Source organism: Cucumis melo, chromosome 9, assembly GCF_025177605.1.
Source record: "Cucumis melo cultivar AY chromosome 9, USDA_Cmelo_AY_1.0, whole genome shotgun sequence".
Lineage (NCBI taxonomy): Eukaryota > Viridiplantae > Streptophyta > Magnoliopsida > Cucurbitales > Cucurbitaceae > Cucumis > Cucumis melo.
The window spans coordinates 23,594,015-23,608,675 of NC_066865.1; the positions used below are offsets into that span (position 1 = coordinate 23,594,015).

Here is a 14,661-nt window from a genome sequence, read left to right on the forward strand (position 1 = left end):
TTAATTTGATCATTTAGTTTTCAAGATGTATTTATTTAATTTTTAAATTTTAAAAAATAGATTTATAAAATGATAAATGTTTGATTTTCGAAATAATTATACGATATTTAAAATGAGAAGAGAAGTATAAAGTTATTTGAAAAACATATTAAATCGAAATAAGGGATAAAAATGTAAATTTCTGCCATTATTTTTCTTAAATAATTATATTTTACATTGCAGTTTGTTTAATCGGCGAACAGCCGGAGCGCGAAAGCCGATTCACTATTTAAAAGCCGAGGCGGTTCTTCATTCGACAGTCGGCAGTGTTCTCCGTCTATGGATTCTTCTTTTCCATTACTCTCTTTCGTAAAACCCAATCGCATTTGAATCACACAACAGCCTTTGCATCTCATTTTCAAGCTATGGGACACGGTAAGACCCTGGTGGATTACAATCTTTGTGTTTTTGTTCTTAATCTTTTTGTTGGATTGTTTATATACGTCCACGATAAGATTAGATTTCACGTAGAACATTCAATGTTTCAGGTGACAGAGGAAGACCCAGCAAAAAACCTAAATTCGGCAAGGTATTGTTTGGTTTTGAAATCCATGTTATTTGATAGGTTTGGTGTTTTCTGTATTATATAATAAATGTTGATCAATCGAATACAATTTCAGGAGGATTATAAGAAAGCTAATTTTGAAGATGACGATGTCTATCATCTTGATGATCCCGACGACGACGATCGCAATGGTGAATCTTCGTATATATGTTTCTATTTTCGTGGGCTTGGAGGATGTTTGATTTGATTAATAAATTGCTTTGTTATTTGACTCTATGGAATTTTAGGTGATAAAGAAGTAGGCAAGAGAGATTTTAGCAAATTGGAGTTAAAACCTGACCATGCTAACCGGCCTTTATGGGCTTGTGCTGATGGTCGCATATTCCTTGAAACTTTCTCGCCCTTGTACAAACAGGCGTATGATTTCCTTATTGCCATTGCGGAACCAGTTTGCAGGTAACTTAATTCTATTGAAACAGAAACTAATGGTGGATTCACGCGAAGATTAAGTTATTCTTCATGTCAATATGTTAATGTGAATGATATTCAGGCCAGAATCAATGCACGAGTATAACCTCACTCCACATTCTTTGTATGCTGCCGTTTCCGTTGGTTTGGAGACCGAAACAATCATCGCGGTTCTGAGTAAGTTGTCTAAGGCCAAACTACCTAAGGAGATGATTGATTTCATTTATGCTTCTACTACCAACTATGGCAAGGTGAAGCTTGTCCTTAAAAAGAACCGATATCTTGTGGAATCCCCATTTCCAGAGGCAAGTGCTTGCTTAACTTTGGTTCCCTGTTTAGATTGAAATAAATGGCCTAGTCATTATTGGCAATCTAAATGGTCACTTAATTATTGCAGGTATTGCAGAAATTGCTCAAGGACGAGGTTATAAGCAGAGCCAGAATCATTCCTGAGGTATGGTCCAACACAATTATTATGGATTCTTTGGGCGGTACCTACATCATGTTTTTTGATTGATATTGGAAACTATCAGGATTCTGGAAATGGTGAGTTTACAATTAGCAAAACAGCAGGTGAACTTGGGAGTCGCCATGAAGGATTGCTTAATGAAGCAGAAGCTGCAGCTGCAGCTGAGGAAAGAGAAACTCATTCATTTGAAATTGACCCGTCACAAGTAATATGACTTCCAAACTTTTAATACTGAATTTTAAGAAATGTTTGTCGTTATATTTTGGAACTCAATCAAATGTCAGGTTGAAAATGTTAAACAACGCTGCCTGCCCAATGCCTTAAATTATCCAATGTTGGAAGAGTATGACTTCAGAAATGATACTGTGAGTCTTTCTGTAGCTATATCCTTGATTCCTTGTTTTTTGAATTGTGATCTTGGAAAGAGAATGGTCTCAAATTATTTTAATTATTTTCATATTTTCTATATAATCTGATATGTTATTTGAATATTTACTCCTGAATTTTTTTTAGATCAATCCAGACTTGGATATGGAACTAAAACCACAGGCTCAGCCTAGACCATATCAGGAAAAGAGTCTCAGTAAAATGTTTGGAAATGGTAAGTATCCTTGTTGCATGGTGTCTATATTTGTTTGAACTGCTTGTGATCAAGTTTTTATACGGAATCTAAGCTCCCTATTTATTCTGATTGTCTTTTGGTTTCAATGTGTGTTGAAAGCTTGAAATTTGTGATTTTAGTTCAAGTTTATGGTGATTGCTGAACTCTTTTTTGTTGTTTACTTTCTTATCAATAATCTTCCTATCATTTGTCCTGTAAATTTTGGGCCTCAGGTTCAGTTTAGGTAACTTGTGTTTTTTTCTCCCTCTTTGAATTTTCCCATTATGAATACATGTTTGCAGGTAGAGCAAGATCTGGCATTATTGTACTTCCTTGTGGAGCCGGGAAGTCTCTTGTTGGTGTTTCTGCAGCCAGTCGTATCCGGAAAAGTTGTTTATGTTTAGCTACAAATGCTGTATCAGTGGATCAGTGGGCTTTTCAGTTTAAGCTGTGGTCTACCATTCGAGATGATCAGATTTGTCGGTTCACATCAGATAGTAAAGAAAGATTCCGAGGAAATGCCGGGGTGGTTGTTACAACTTATAACATGGTTGCTTTTGGTGGTAAAAGATCTGAAGAATCTGAAAAGATTATTGAAGAAATCAGAAATAGAGAATGGGGACTACTTCTCATGGACGAGGTAATATGACCGTTTTGTGTTTACATATTGTTTTTTTAATAAGCATTTTTTGTGCAAGTTCTCATCTATTCTGTTTCTAGGTGCACGTGGTTCCTGCTCACATGTTTCGTAAGGTTATCAGCCTGACTAAGTCTCACTGCAAGCTTGGGCTCACTGGTACTTGACATTATGGTCTTATAACCCACTTGGTGTGTAGTTTCTGTTGATACTGAAAATTAACTTTGATTAGTCTATTGCAGCCACACTTGTGAGAGAAGACGAAAGAATTACAGATTTAAACTTTCTTATTGGTCCTAAGTTGTATGAAGCAAACTGGTTGGATCTTGTGAAAGGAGGATTTATTGCAAATGTGCAGTGTGCTGAAGTTTGGTGTCCTATGACGAAGGAGTTTTTTGCTGAATATCTGAAGAAAGAAAACTCAAAGAAAAAACAGGTTTTCTAATTTAAATAAAATCTATTATTTCTTATATTTATGTGCCTCGTGCCTGCCCTATATTAACTATAACATGCTGAGAACTGAGAAGTGAGAACGTTGTTATAGTCGGCAAGATAATATGGATATAACCATTATGGCATATTCTGATTTAAGAATTTTTTTAACAAGGTATTTTGGAATTAATATGTCTGTGTGCCATCAATAAATGTGTGTGGTCTTGTGGTTGTTTCCTTCTCTAATCTTTTGGCTTTCACATTTCAGGCTCTTTATGTAATGAATCCCAATAAGTTCAGGGCGTGTGAGTTCCTCATACGGTTTCATGAACAGCAGCGTGGTGATAAGATAATTGTTTTTGCTGACAATCTTTTTGCACTTACGGAATATGCAATGAAGCTTCGTAAACCTATGATCTATGGTGCAACAAGGTTAGACAAAACTTTTTTGTGTTCAAACAAACTCAACATTTCGTATGTTTGACATTCATAGAATGGATTTTCTTTTTATTTTCCAAATTTGTAGTCATATTGAGAGGACAAAAATTCTTGAAGCATTCAAAACTAGTCGTGATGTGAATACCGTTTTTCTTTCAAAGGTACTTTTCTTCTCTCATCCTTCTCTCTTTCCTTCTCCACTCTCAAATCTCAATATATGACAATAGAAGTAGTAGTAGCAGCAATAACAAGAACAAAAAGAATGAGATATAGTTGGTTTTAGATTTGGGCAATGGATGTGTTTTGTTATATGTTCTTCATTGTCAGCCTGATGGAGAAATAAATATCGGTAAGACAATTTATTAAAATTCATAACACCCAGCCAGTTTTTGTTTCCAAGTAGTTGGCCAATAATCTGCCTTTTATGAATTTTATTGTTACTTCTTATTTACTGGATTGAGTCCAGTCCTTGGAGGCAACTGGGTTTTCGAATGGTTCCCTGATTTTTAACCAATATGAGTGTTTTTCCTCTTCCTTCAAAAAAATAAAGAAGGTGCACTGAAAAATCATGGAAACACAGCCTAGGCAAAGGGATGAGCTATGTCTCCCGAAAGAAACTAGCAAAGGACTGACCAGCTCCAAATCAGGAGGGTTTGAGCTGGGTTATAATTAAAAAAGAAAGGGTATTGTGTCATAGACATCAAAAAGAAGAGTTAGATTCCCTCAGATTTCTTTCCTTCCACAGTTCCCAAAAATCTGGATGGTAATTCTTCTCAAACCTTAGCCTTTTCTCTCAGTTTCCACCCTTTTGAAACTTCAAGAAGCCACTCAATTACAGTATTTGGCAAACACATAGGGAGGTGAAAAGTCTTTAATAAAAGACAAGATTCTCTCCGGGAAGGACACCAGAAAAATAAATGATGAATATTTTGTTGAGTTGATAAACTTTTATAACAAGACTCCAAAGAAAAGTTTTAATCTTCTTACTTCTTAGGTTCATTAAACTTCCATATGATGTCAAGATAATAGTTTTAAGCTTGTGGGAAGTTTCAGTTTGCTCGATGAAAGCCAGATTTTGTCCTAAAAAACTCCAGATGGATGTACCAGTTCAATCTGTCAACGCCATCATCATCCTATGTCACAGCATCGATCAGTCTGACCAAACCAAATCAACTATCAAATTCTCTATCCAAAAGGCCTCCTCTGAAAACAAGGTCACAATTATTAGTCTTTGGATTTTAGCACTCGGTAACCATGGCTTCTTTCTTCAGCGAGTTAAGGTAAATGTCCAAGAAAGATGACCAAAGAAAAGGGCCCAACCACTTGTCATTCCAGGACTGATTCTGCCACCATTTTTAGCTTTGAAATTTATGAAATGGAGGAAGAAATCACTGTTTCTTGTTATCTCAAACCATGGCTTTGCTTTTGAAATGCCCTTAGGTGGGGAGGGAAGTCCAACCTAAGGGGCCACACCCATAAATGCTGGTCTACAGTCTCCCTCCAAAGAGCTTGGTTTTCATGAACAAACCGTTATAGCCATTTCAGTAGAAATGCATTCTTCCTTCGTTTCAGAGAACTAATTCGCCAGCCACTATATTGAAGAGGGCAGAGCCATCCATACTGAATGAAGATTTTCGATCATTTACTTTGAAGTTACTTTTTCACAAATTATTTCTCAAGTTCTTCTTCATAGAGTTTTTCGATCAGTATGACTTTTGAAAGATTACTCTTATTTATTAAGACTTTTAATGAATTGTTTAGTTAGGAGATTTTTTTTCAGGTTATTAATAGTTTGAGGTTGAGATCATCGTCCTCAAGAGTTGAATTGTTTGCTTTTGTTTTATTCAGGTGGGTGATAACTCTATCGATATTCCCGAGGCAAATGTGATCATTCAGATTTCATCACATGCGGGTTCAAGGCGTCAAGAAGCCCAGCGTCTGGGGCGTATTCTTAGGGCTAAGGTTAGAACTACATCTGCAGTTCAATATTTGTGCAGTTTCTCATGTCTCTGTTGAGCAGTTTGTGGGAATTAACTTGCATTTTCAAATGTCATCCTCCACAACAAGAAATTTGTGTACTCTATGACGCTTGGAAGTCATAATAGATTTATTTTTCATTTTCACCGAATGTACCTTGTGCGGAATCATGCATAATTTTCACCTGAGATTGGTGAATAATTGACTGCATATAGTTCTGTACAAGAATACTTGTATCATGCATGGCAGTCAAGGTGGAGAATTAGCATGAGATTCTATTGTAGATTGAATATATTCTTCTATATATCATTTATATAGTTTTTACTGGTCAACAGGGTAAACATCAGGACAGGATGGCTGGGGGTAAAGAGGAGTATAATGCCTTTTTTTATTCTCTTGTTTCTACTGATACACAGGTCGACCGACATCTATTTATTGTTTATCTAAATGGTTTATACGTAGTTGTTTTTCTCTTGGTCTAATGGGATACGTTGCATGTTGAATTTTGATGCAGGAAATGTACTATTCAACTAAACGACAACAGTTTTTGATCGATCAAGGTTATAGCTTTAAGGTAGTATTTTGTCTCAAGCTGAGCTGCACGCTTGTTAATTTAGTTTACACGTTAAAAAGGTTCTTATCCAAATTCTCATTTGATTATCATTATTACTACTGTTATTTAAATTATTGGCTCTTGCTTGGAATTTGTGAGAAGTAGAAAACAAAGTTAAATATTTTAGGACTTTTAGCATTTGCGGCAGATGCATGGGGAAAATTCTTTAACTATTGCAGTCTATAAGTTTTTTCATACAATTTTATTTTACTATTTGCTAGAACATTAGCATTTTAGGAGAACATGTAGTCCATGAAATAAATTAGTATATCATTTAGTGGCATGTGAACGGAAGGAGTACATATTAGGGTAACTCTGAAATTTCCTCGTGTGTGACATTCTTATAAAAGTGGAACTATGGCAGGTCATTACAAGCTTGCCACCAGCTGATGCAGGAGCTGAGTTGAGCTATCATCGTCTTGATGATCAGTTGGCCCTTCTTGGGAAGGTTACTATCGTCAAATAACGTTCATCTTTACTCCTCTGAAAGATATTTTGACATGCTTTTTATGTCAGGTACTGAATGCAGGCGACGATATGGTAGGGTTGGAGCAGTTAGAAGATGATGCAGACCAAATTGCACTTGATAAGGCTCGCCGTTCAGTGGGATCCATGAGTGCAATGTCAGGAGCAAATGGCATGGTCTACATGGAGTACAGGTATCTTATAACAAATCTCCTCCCCGAAAAATTTATGACATACACTACAGATAGAAATGAATTTAGCTTTAGGTATTTTTGATACATTGGCTAACTAATTGTGTGTGTTTCCTTTTCTCAGCACTGGACGGAAGCTCGCTGGTCAAGGGCAGCTTAAGAGCAAGCCCAAAGACCCAGCAAAGAGACATCATCTGTTCAAAAAGCGGTTTACATGAAAGATCGTCATGGCCTAAAGAAATTTCGGCTAATGGAGAGGTAAAGACGCGATTTGATGTTTTGATTTGATCAAATTTTCGAGATGTTAATTATGAGTATAGATAGAAAAGGGAACAGAAAGAAAAAGCGTATATGACAAAGGTTCTGTCTGTTGCTTCATCTCTCTGGCTTTTGGGGGAGAAGAATGGAGGAACTGTATAACTAAAAACCTACCCAAATTAGTAATATTGTATGTATGAGTTTGCTTCACTCCCCACCATCTGTGTTATTTGTGTTGTGTACAAAGGAGTCAAAAAGAGGTAAAAGAAGAGAAGACCCTTTGACATAATAAATATTCTTTGTTATCACAAGAGGTCAATTTGAAAAGAATGAAAGCAAAAAGGAAAGAACAGAACACTATTCTTTTGCACAAGGTAGTCTTTTTATTTTTTATTTTTATTTATATCATCATCATCATCATCAATTTACCTATGTTAGAAATTTTACTAAAATCTCAATAATATATATATATATATATATATATATATATATATATATTATTTATCAAAGGGTCTAAACGGTTATAAATTGTAAAGCTTAAGGAACGAAATTGTCACCTGCTTCATAAAGAAGGGACTAAGTTGATGTGGATTTGAAGGTTTATGAACTAAATTGTAATTGAAGATTAGGGACAATTGTTGTATCAGAATTTTTAATCACCATCATATAGCAAGTATTATTCTAACTTTTTGGAATTAAATATTTTCGTGAGCTATTGACATTTATAACCGATATTACCCAGTTTGTCCTTTTCTTTTTCTTTTGAATTTATAATAAAATTGACATTTTTTTTAAAAAAAAGTTTGGAGATAAAATAAAGTATTTGGAAGTTTAAAAAATAATATATAATAGTAAAAAATGGTTCAATTGAACTTTTTGCTATAGTTTGTGTCATAACATTTTTTTATTAATAAAGTTTTTTTTTTTTTTTAAAGTTATTCAAAAACTGTCTCGGAGATGTTTAATTAAAAAATATTCATAATCTAAATTTGAAGGATCATGTTTGATATTTATTTTTTAAAAATTATTTTAAATGACAATTTTAAGGAAGAAATATTCGCAAACACAAGGAAATAACAATATTCATAAATATTATTATTATTTGTTATTATTTGAAGAAATTTGAGGGGAGATGGCAGAATTTAAACCCTTTATTCTTGAAAGGTGATGAAATTGTAGGTTCCTGTGAAATGACTCAACAAGTTCGTCCTTGTTTGACAAGCCAAGAGTTGACATTGATTGTCTTCCTTTTTTTTCTCTTCTTTCATGTGTGTCGGATCCATGAAATGTCAATGTTTAAGATTTATGACAATTGTTCACCAAGAATAATCCACACACTTTTTTAGACCATGGCCGATGAGACATTCGTGTTTAATTAGTCTTATGAGAAAAAAAAGTTCATCTAGGGTCGAATGCAATACTTTTAATTTTTGGATGTGGAAAATGATTTTAAATGTTTCACGTTTTCATTTTATGGTCGATCGATAAATGAGGACATGTTTGTATTAATTAAATGTTGTAGGATTAAACAGATAGTTCCGTTAAATTATCCGAGACGTGCGTAAGTTGACATGATGAATATTTACATAAATTAACATGTGTTATTATGTAATGGTGTTTAATATTTTATTCATCTTTCTTTTCACAAAATAATAGAAATGTCATTTCATTCGTCTAAATATCAGACCGATAGAAATGTGAAAAATCGTCGCTTTCAATAGTAAATCAATCCTACAATCTCACTCGAACTTATGCTGCAACTAAAATACAATTTTCCATTCATTTTTTTGTTTTTTGTTTTAAAATTAATTTACTTTATTAAAAATTATAATATTAATTATTTACGATGAGATATGAATAATCGCACTATTAAAATCGAGATATTTTTTACAAATTAACCTAAAAATTATTAATCTTCCAACTAAATAATTTTACACGATCTTTTTTCCGAGAAAGATAGTTCGTAAACCCAAACTTTATATTATAGGTACACATGAATTAAAATTCTAAAGTAATTAATAACGTATACGTTAAAAGTGGCCAAATTGTTTGTTAGTGCATGATTTAAACTTTCACTTAGCTCCAAATTTTGATAGTCATTTATTTTTTTCCAAAAAGTTGGGCACATCACAACAACATTATAATGATATTCCAATATCAAAATTCAAGCCACCAAAAACTGTTCCACATTGTTTGTTTGTGCATGTGTATTTATTTAAGAAATATAATTTCTAGTAGTACTACTACAACTTTTTTTTTTTTAGGTTTTTTATTAGATTGAACGTGGACACGAAAGATGAATCAATAAATCTTGTTGTTTTGTTATAAAATCATGAAACATAAAAATAAAACCAACAAAATGTTGTGGAGATATTATGAATGATAAACATTTTAATTTATTCAACTTTTTTTTATTAATAGCTTTTGATGGCCGTGTTATTCATGTTTTTGTTGATATTATTTATGATTGAAATTCCAACACTCTCATCGGATGACATTTTAAATCGTGACCGTTTCAACATTTTTTAATATAATTTTCTTTGTTTATTAATTTGTTTCCTAAGCTTTGATAGATCAATAGAACCCTAGTTAGATTTTTAATTTGAACGAGTTGTAATACTCTGGTCCACAGGACGTCAAGGGAGTGCGCTACCTTTTTTTTTTTTTTTTTTTTTTTCAGTTTTGTTAGAATAGTATTATTTATAACTTACGGTTAAAGTAACTATTTATATGTTCTCCCTTTAATGATTCCATTGACTCCACTTATTAACGACTACCTTCTGCTGTCAACTCCAGTGACCAACTTTAGGTAAACCACCTTTGACACCAAATTCCAGTCACAAACTCACGTTCAACGACCACCTATGTGATTAAATTTGACAATCACTCTAAGACGATCAATTCAAATATTTATTATATTAGTCTTCTTATACAATTATCATTCGTAGAAACACTTCAGATATATAACAAACTACCCAAACTCGTATTTAAAACTATCACTCTAGATATCCACTTTTTGTAAAATAGTGTGGATTAACTTTTTCTTATAACATAAACATTTTCAAATTTAATTTTTCTTTTTTTTAGCTCAAATTCTATTTTTAGTCTTTAAAATCTCAATATTATACCAAAATAATAATAATAATAAAAAGATCCACTAGGGCACATTAATTAGTAACATATAATTTCTCTTTACGTCACCCACAAACACAAAGTAATTAATATGACAAATTTTACAATTCTTTTGGGGTATTGAACTAACAAGTTGGCTTATGACATTCAAAAAAGACAAGAATCTAACCCTCAATTATAAATTATAAAGTTTGTTCCAATTAAAATTAGTTTATTGTCCTCTAAGCTATACCAAAACAACTTTGATATTTTAAAAATAATAAACACTTCAAAAAAAGAAATGGCTAATAATTATTCTATCTAGCTTTGGAAAGTATATATCTTTGTCTCCTACGACCTTTTCTAATCACGAAAGAATACAAATCAACAATCGATAAACTCAAGTACTTCAACCTAAACTTAGCATCTAACTCCTACTATAATACATTTTAATTGAAGTTGTTGACTACTTCCCCTAGCTCTCTCAACACATTCGAAAAAAAATTCTCTCTTTTTAAATACTTTTACAAACTATATAGGTCGAACAGACGTAAATATAGCAATCAAAATCAAAATATTAACATATATAATAATATTTTAATAAAATTTTGTAAATATAGTAAAATCTATCTACGATATAGGTCTATCGTCACCAATATACTTTGTTATATTTGTAACTTTTTTTAAAAAATTATTGTTATACATTCGACTATTATCTCTAAAATTGCTATCAGTCGTTATATTTATACAACTATATGTATGTGTGCATTAATGTTAAAGTCAATTTTGTTTTGTGTTATTTTTTAGTATAAAAAGCTTTAGAGGTTATTTTGGGGGCAATTCAAAAGGTTGTGATGACCAAAAAGAGATTCACTTCAAGTAGCCAACTCATCATGTGCCTATCCCCCACCTCATTGTTGCTCTAATTGCATTAATTAAACATTTCAAACCCTTCATAAAAGTGTTGAAAAAAAGGCCAAACTATATAGGGGGAATTTTCTTCAAACATACCTAAGAGAATATCAAATATTTTAGTACTTAATTAATTCTAACCTATGTAAATATTACATAAAACTATCTTCCAACATAATAATGGAAGAGGAGAACAAATACAATTTGAACATCATGCGATGTTTTTCTTTATAGAAGTGAAATTCGTTAAAAACAAATAATCTAGACGAGAGGACGATACTCAAATCAGGTAGACAAAAATTACAAAGGGCAGAAAACGAACAATAAGGTTACGAGAACGATTATACTTTGCGAAAGAGACTATGTTACAAAACGAGCGACTTCCATTAAATTCGTCCATCACATTCTTCATTGAGAGATACGTCAGTTTAATTAGATTCGACAAATTAGGGATTGAAAGAGAGAAGCTCTTCTAACTTTTTATCTTGGAGAAGGAAGAATAAATACATATATAGTATATAAAGGTAGAAAAATTCAAACCGTCACAAACCTTTTGATCGCCGATCTACTAATTGAGTTATATATACTTGGTTTTGACAATTTTGAATCGTGAGCAATAAAACCTTAATTTGTTAATTATATATATTTTGAATTTGTGTAAAAGGAAGAAGCAAAGTTTGATAGTTGAATTGAGGCATTGAAGTTGACAACCACTCCTAATCCCTAGTAGTGGGGAGGTTGAAGAAGAAGAAGAAGAAGAAGAAGAAGAAGAAATTAAGTAAAATTGGGATTGCAATTAGAAAGAAAGTGTGTTGTAAATTAGTGCTCAAGTCACAACAACAAATTAAAAAGCCAACCTTTATGAATATTTTAATTATCAAAACTATTCCAAACATTACCTTTTTTGTTTTTGCTTTAGTCAACTACAAGCCATTTTTCTGTCTCCCCCATCACACAAAATTAATTAAATCATTCTTTTTTTTTTCATTTCTTTTCATTTGTACTATTTTTAAATTTTAATATTTTTCTTCTTGATTCTTCATATTTTTTATATATATATCTATTCTTAAATATTCTCATTTATTTATTTAAAAATAAAAGATTAACTCGATACTTGAATTCTATATAACTAAAGGTATATCATCACACGTTTTATTTATATTGAAAGTTTAAGAGTTATAATATATACATATAGAGCTAAGTTATTCATAATATATATACAATATAATTAACCTATATTAATAATATCTTAGTCCTCAATAAAAAGGAAAAATTTCCAACTCAGAAGTTCAAAACTTGACATTCAAGCTCTTGATCCCTTTAAAAAGGAAACATAATTAATTTATTTTTAGCTTTTAGGCCAAAGGGTATCCGATAATTTTGTTAAATAATATTATAAAATAGTTTCATAAAGTTTTATATATATATATATATATAAATATTTATATTGCATTAATTCCAAACTTTGATAATATCAACCTTTTTCTTTCTTTCTTTCTTCTAGGTCATATTCTTGTTTGCTTATTAACAAAATATTTAGTCTTAATTACCGATTGATTTTTTTTTTAAAAAAAAGAAAAGACTTTTTTTTTATTATCTATAATTAAGCATTTTCACTATAAATTAAGTTTAAGGAATTAAATTTAAAATTTGATTGGACTAAAATTGAAACCAAAAATACATTATATTCTTAGTTACCCCATTTTTAATTAAATTAGTATATATATGTTTATGGTTTTGTAATTTTAAATAAGGAAATAGTTATTTAGTGAATGGTTTTGGGTTGTGTCATTTTCAAGCTTTGAAGAGAGCATTAATTAGAATAACATATAAATATTAATATTACATAAAATAATAATGTTTGTCTGCCGGATGGCTAATGTTTATATTATAATACTTTACTAAGTAAATGGTCCACTAAGTGAATTAATCATCATCATTAATTCACCACTCGTGCACACACACACACACACACATATTATTATTATTCACTTTAATCTTTTTCTTTTCTATTTAATTATATCATCCAATCGAAATTAAACCAATTATGCTTAACAAGATTTCTTTGGTCACATGATACATACATATATATATATATATATATATATATATATATATATATATATAGAGGCTAATATAGTTTTACAAAATGTAATCCTAAATTAATTTCAATTTTATGAAACCACATTCTAAACCATATATATCTATTATTTTAAACAGAATGTTAACAGTTATTTGGAAGGAGAGTAAAAAACAAAGAAAATAAAGATGGAATTGAAGTAGGAAAAGAGAATATTGAAGTAGCGAGTTAAATTATTTTTTAAGTTTAAGAGTATTTTTTAAACTTTCGAAGATTTAATAGTATTTTAGAAATAAAAACACTAAAATGGTTTCGATCTAAAACTAATAATGATGATATTTTTAAACTCTCTCTCTCTTAAATTTTGTTCTCGAGATTAAAATTGGACGAAGAAGACCTAAATTAAAGATCAATATAATGAAAAAAGTATATCGTTAACGTTTAAAAAGGTATTTTGACCAACCTAACACAACTCATCGATATCCCTAACAATCAGTCCTAGCAACATAGCAACTACCATCGATGGTCTATAATATTGAGTTGTGTTAATTGGGTTCTGCTACAATTGTAACTCATGAAAAATTGTGTTAGAAAATCTATAGATATTGTATGTCTTTGTCTCTATTTTGGATATGTAATAAAAAAAAAATCAAATAAAAATGACATTAAATTTTTAAGAATTTTGTTCCTTCTTTAAATTTATATTTGGTTAATGTGGTCAAAATTTGTGGTTTCACCCCGAAGTTGTAACGGTAAATTTGTATGTTGGATAGAAATTAATCATTTATCAAGTAAGCAACTGCATCCTAGTGTCGTGTATGGTTGCACACAATTTCGTTTGCTTCAACCAAGAAATCTAAAGATTTGTTTCAATGTGATGTTTCTAGTAGAGATACAACTTGACCTTTTCTATTTCTTATGTTCTTATTTAGCGAGCAAGTGGTCGAATCTCTCTCTCTCATCCTTTAGGGTTTTTCCTAGATCCTTGAATCTTATCTCCTCCTTCTAGGAAAATATTATGTACAAATTAGAAGACTTGATTTAGTGGTTCGGCCTTGATCGAACAGTATGGGATGCATGGTATATATATAAATGGGCTTGACCTTGACCTGAGCCAAGGCCGACCGAACTAAATTGAATCTAATTAGGTTTTTTTTTATTTAAACCTATCTCACTTTTGATTTTCTTGACTCAATTACTTTTCTTTGTTTTTGTTACATCGTTTTTTTCTTTAATCCAAAAATAACACTATATTTTTTTTGAAAAAAGTTGATGTATGCATGCAATTTCTTAGACATAATTTTTTAATCGAAGTAATTTTCATAATAGGAAGGCATTAGAAATAATAGAAAACAGTGTACTTTTCACAATTCTTAAATGTTATTTATTTGGGTTTTAAATAGTTTAAATAAATTAAAATGAAAAAAAAAAATCATTGAACTATACAGTAATGTTTATATACTAA

The 14,661-nt window shown here is 31.2% G+C and overlaps 1 protein-coding gene across 1 annotated transcript; it reads left to right on the forward strand.

Moving 5' to 3' along the window:
* Positions 1-214: 214 nt before the first annotated feature.
* On the forward strand, positions 215-7,310 carry LOC103482768 (general transcription and DNA repair factor IIH helicase subunit XPB1). Its single transcript, XM_008439088.3, has 20 exons — positions 215-414; positions 528-568; positions 660-735; positions 832-1,000; positions 1,095-1,317; positions 1,410-1,466; positions 1,546-1,686; positions 1,766-1,846; positions 1,995-2,082; positions 2,385-2,722; positions 2,803-2,878; positions 2,962-3,155; positions 3,420-3,583; positions 3,678-3,750; positions 5,438-5,551; positions 5,902-5,982; positions 6,081-6,140; positions 6,544-6,627; positions 6,696-6,838; positions 6,960-7,310. Exons 1-20 carry the CDS (start codon positions 405-407, stop codon positions 7,051-7,053), a joined length of 2,307 nt encoding a protein of 768 aa, XP_008437310.1. The 5' UTR covers positions 215-404; the 3' UTR covers positions 7,054-7,310.
* Positions 7,311-14,661: the final 7,351 nt, after the last annotated feature.

What these genes read in the sequence shown, in the direction of transcription:
- LOC103482768 (XM_008439088.3), top strand. An exon ending in GAGCCAGAATCATTCCTGAG is followed by an intron (nt 1,467 to 1,545) that starts GTATGGTCCAAC and finishes GGAAACTATCAG; the next exon opens with GATTCTGGAAATGGTGAGTT. An exon ending in CTGCAAGCTTGGGCTCACTG is followed by an intron (nt 2,879 to 2,961) that starts GTACTTGACATT and finishes AGTCTATTGCAG; the next exon opens with CCACACTTGTGAGAGAAGAC.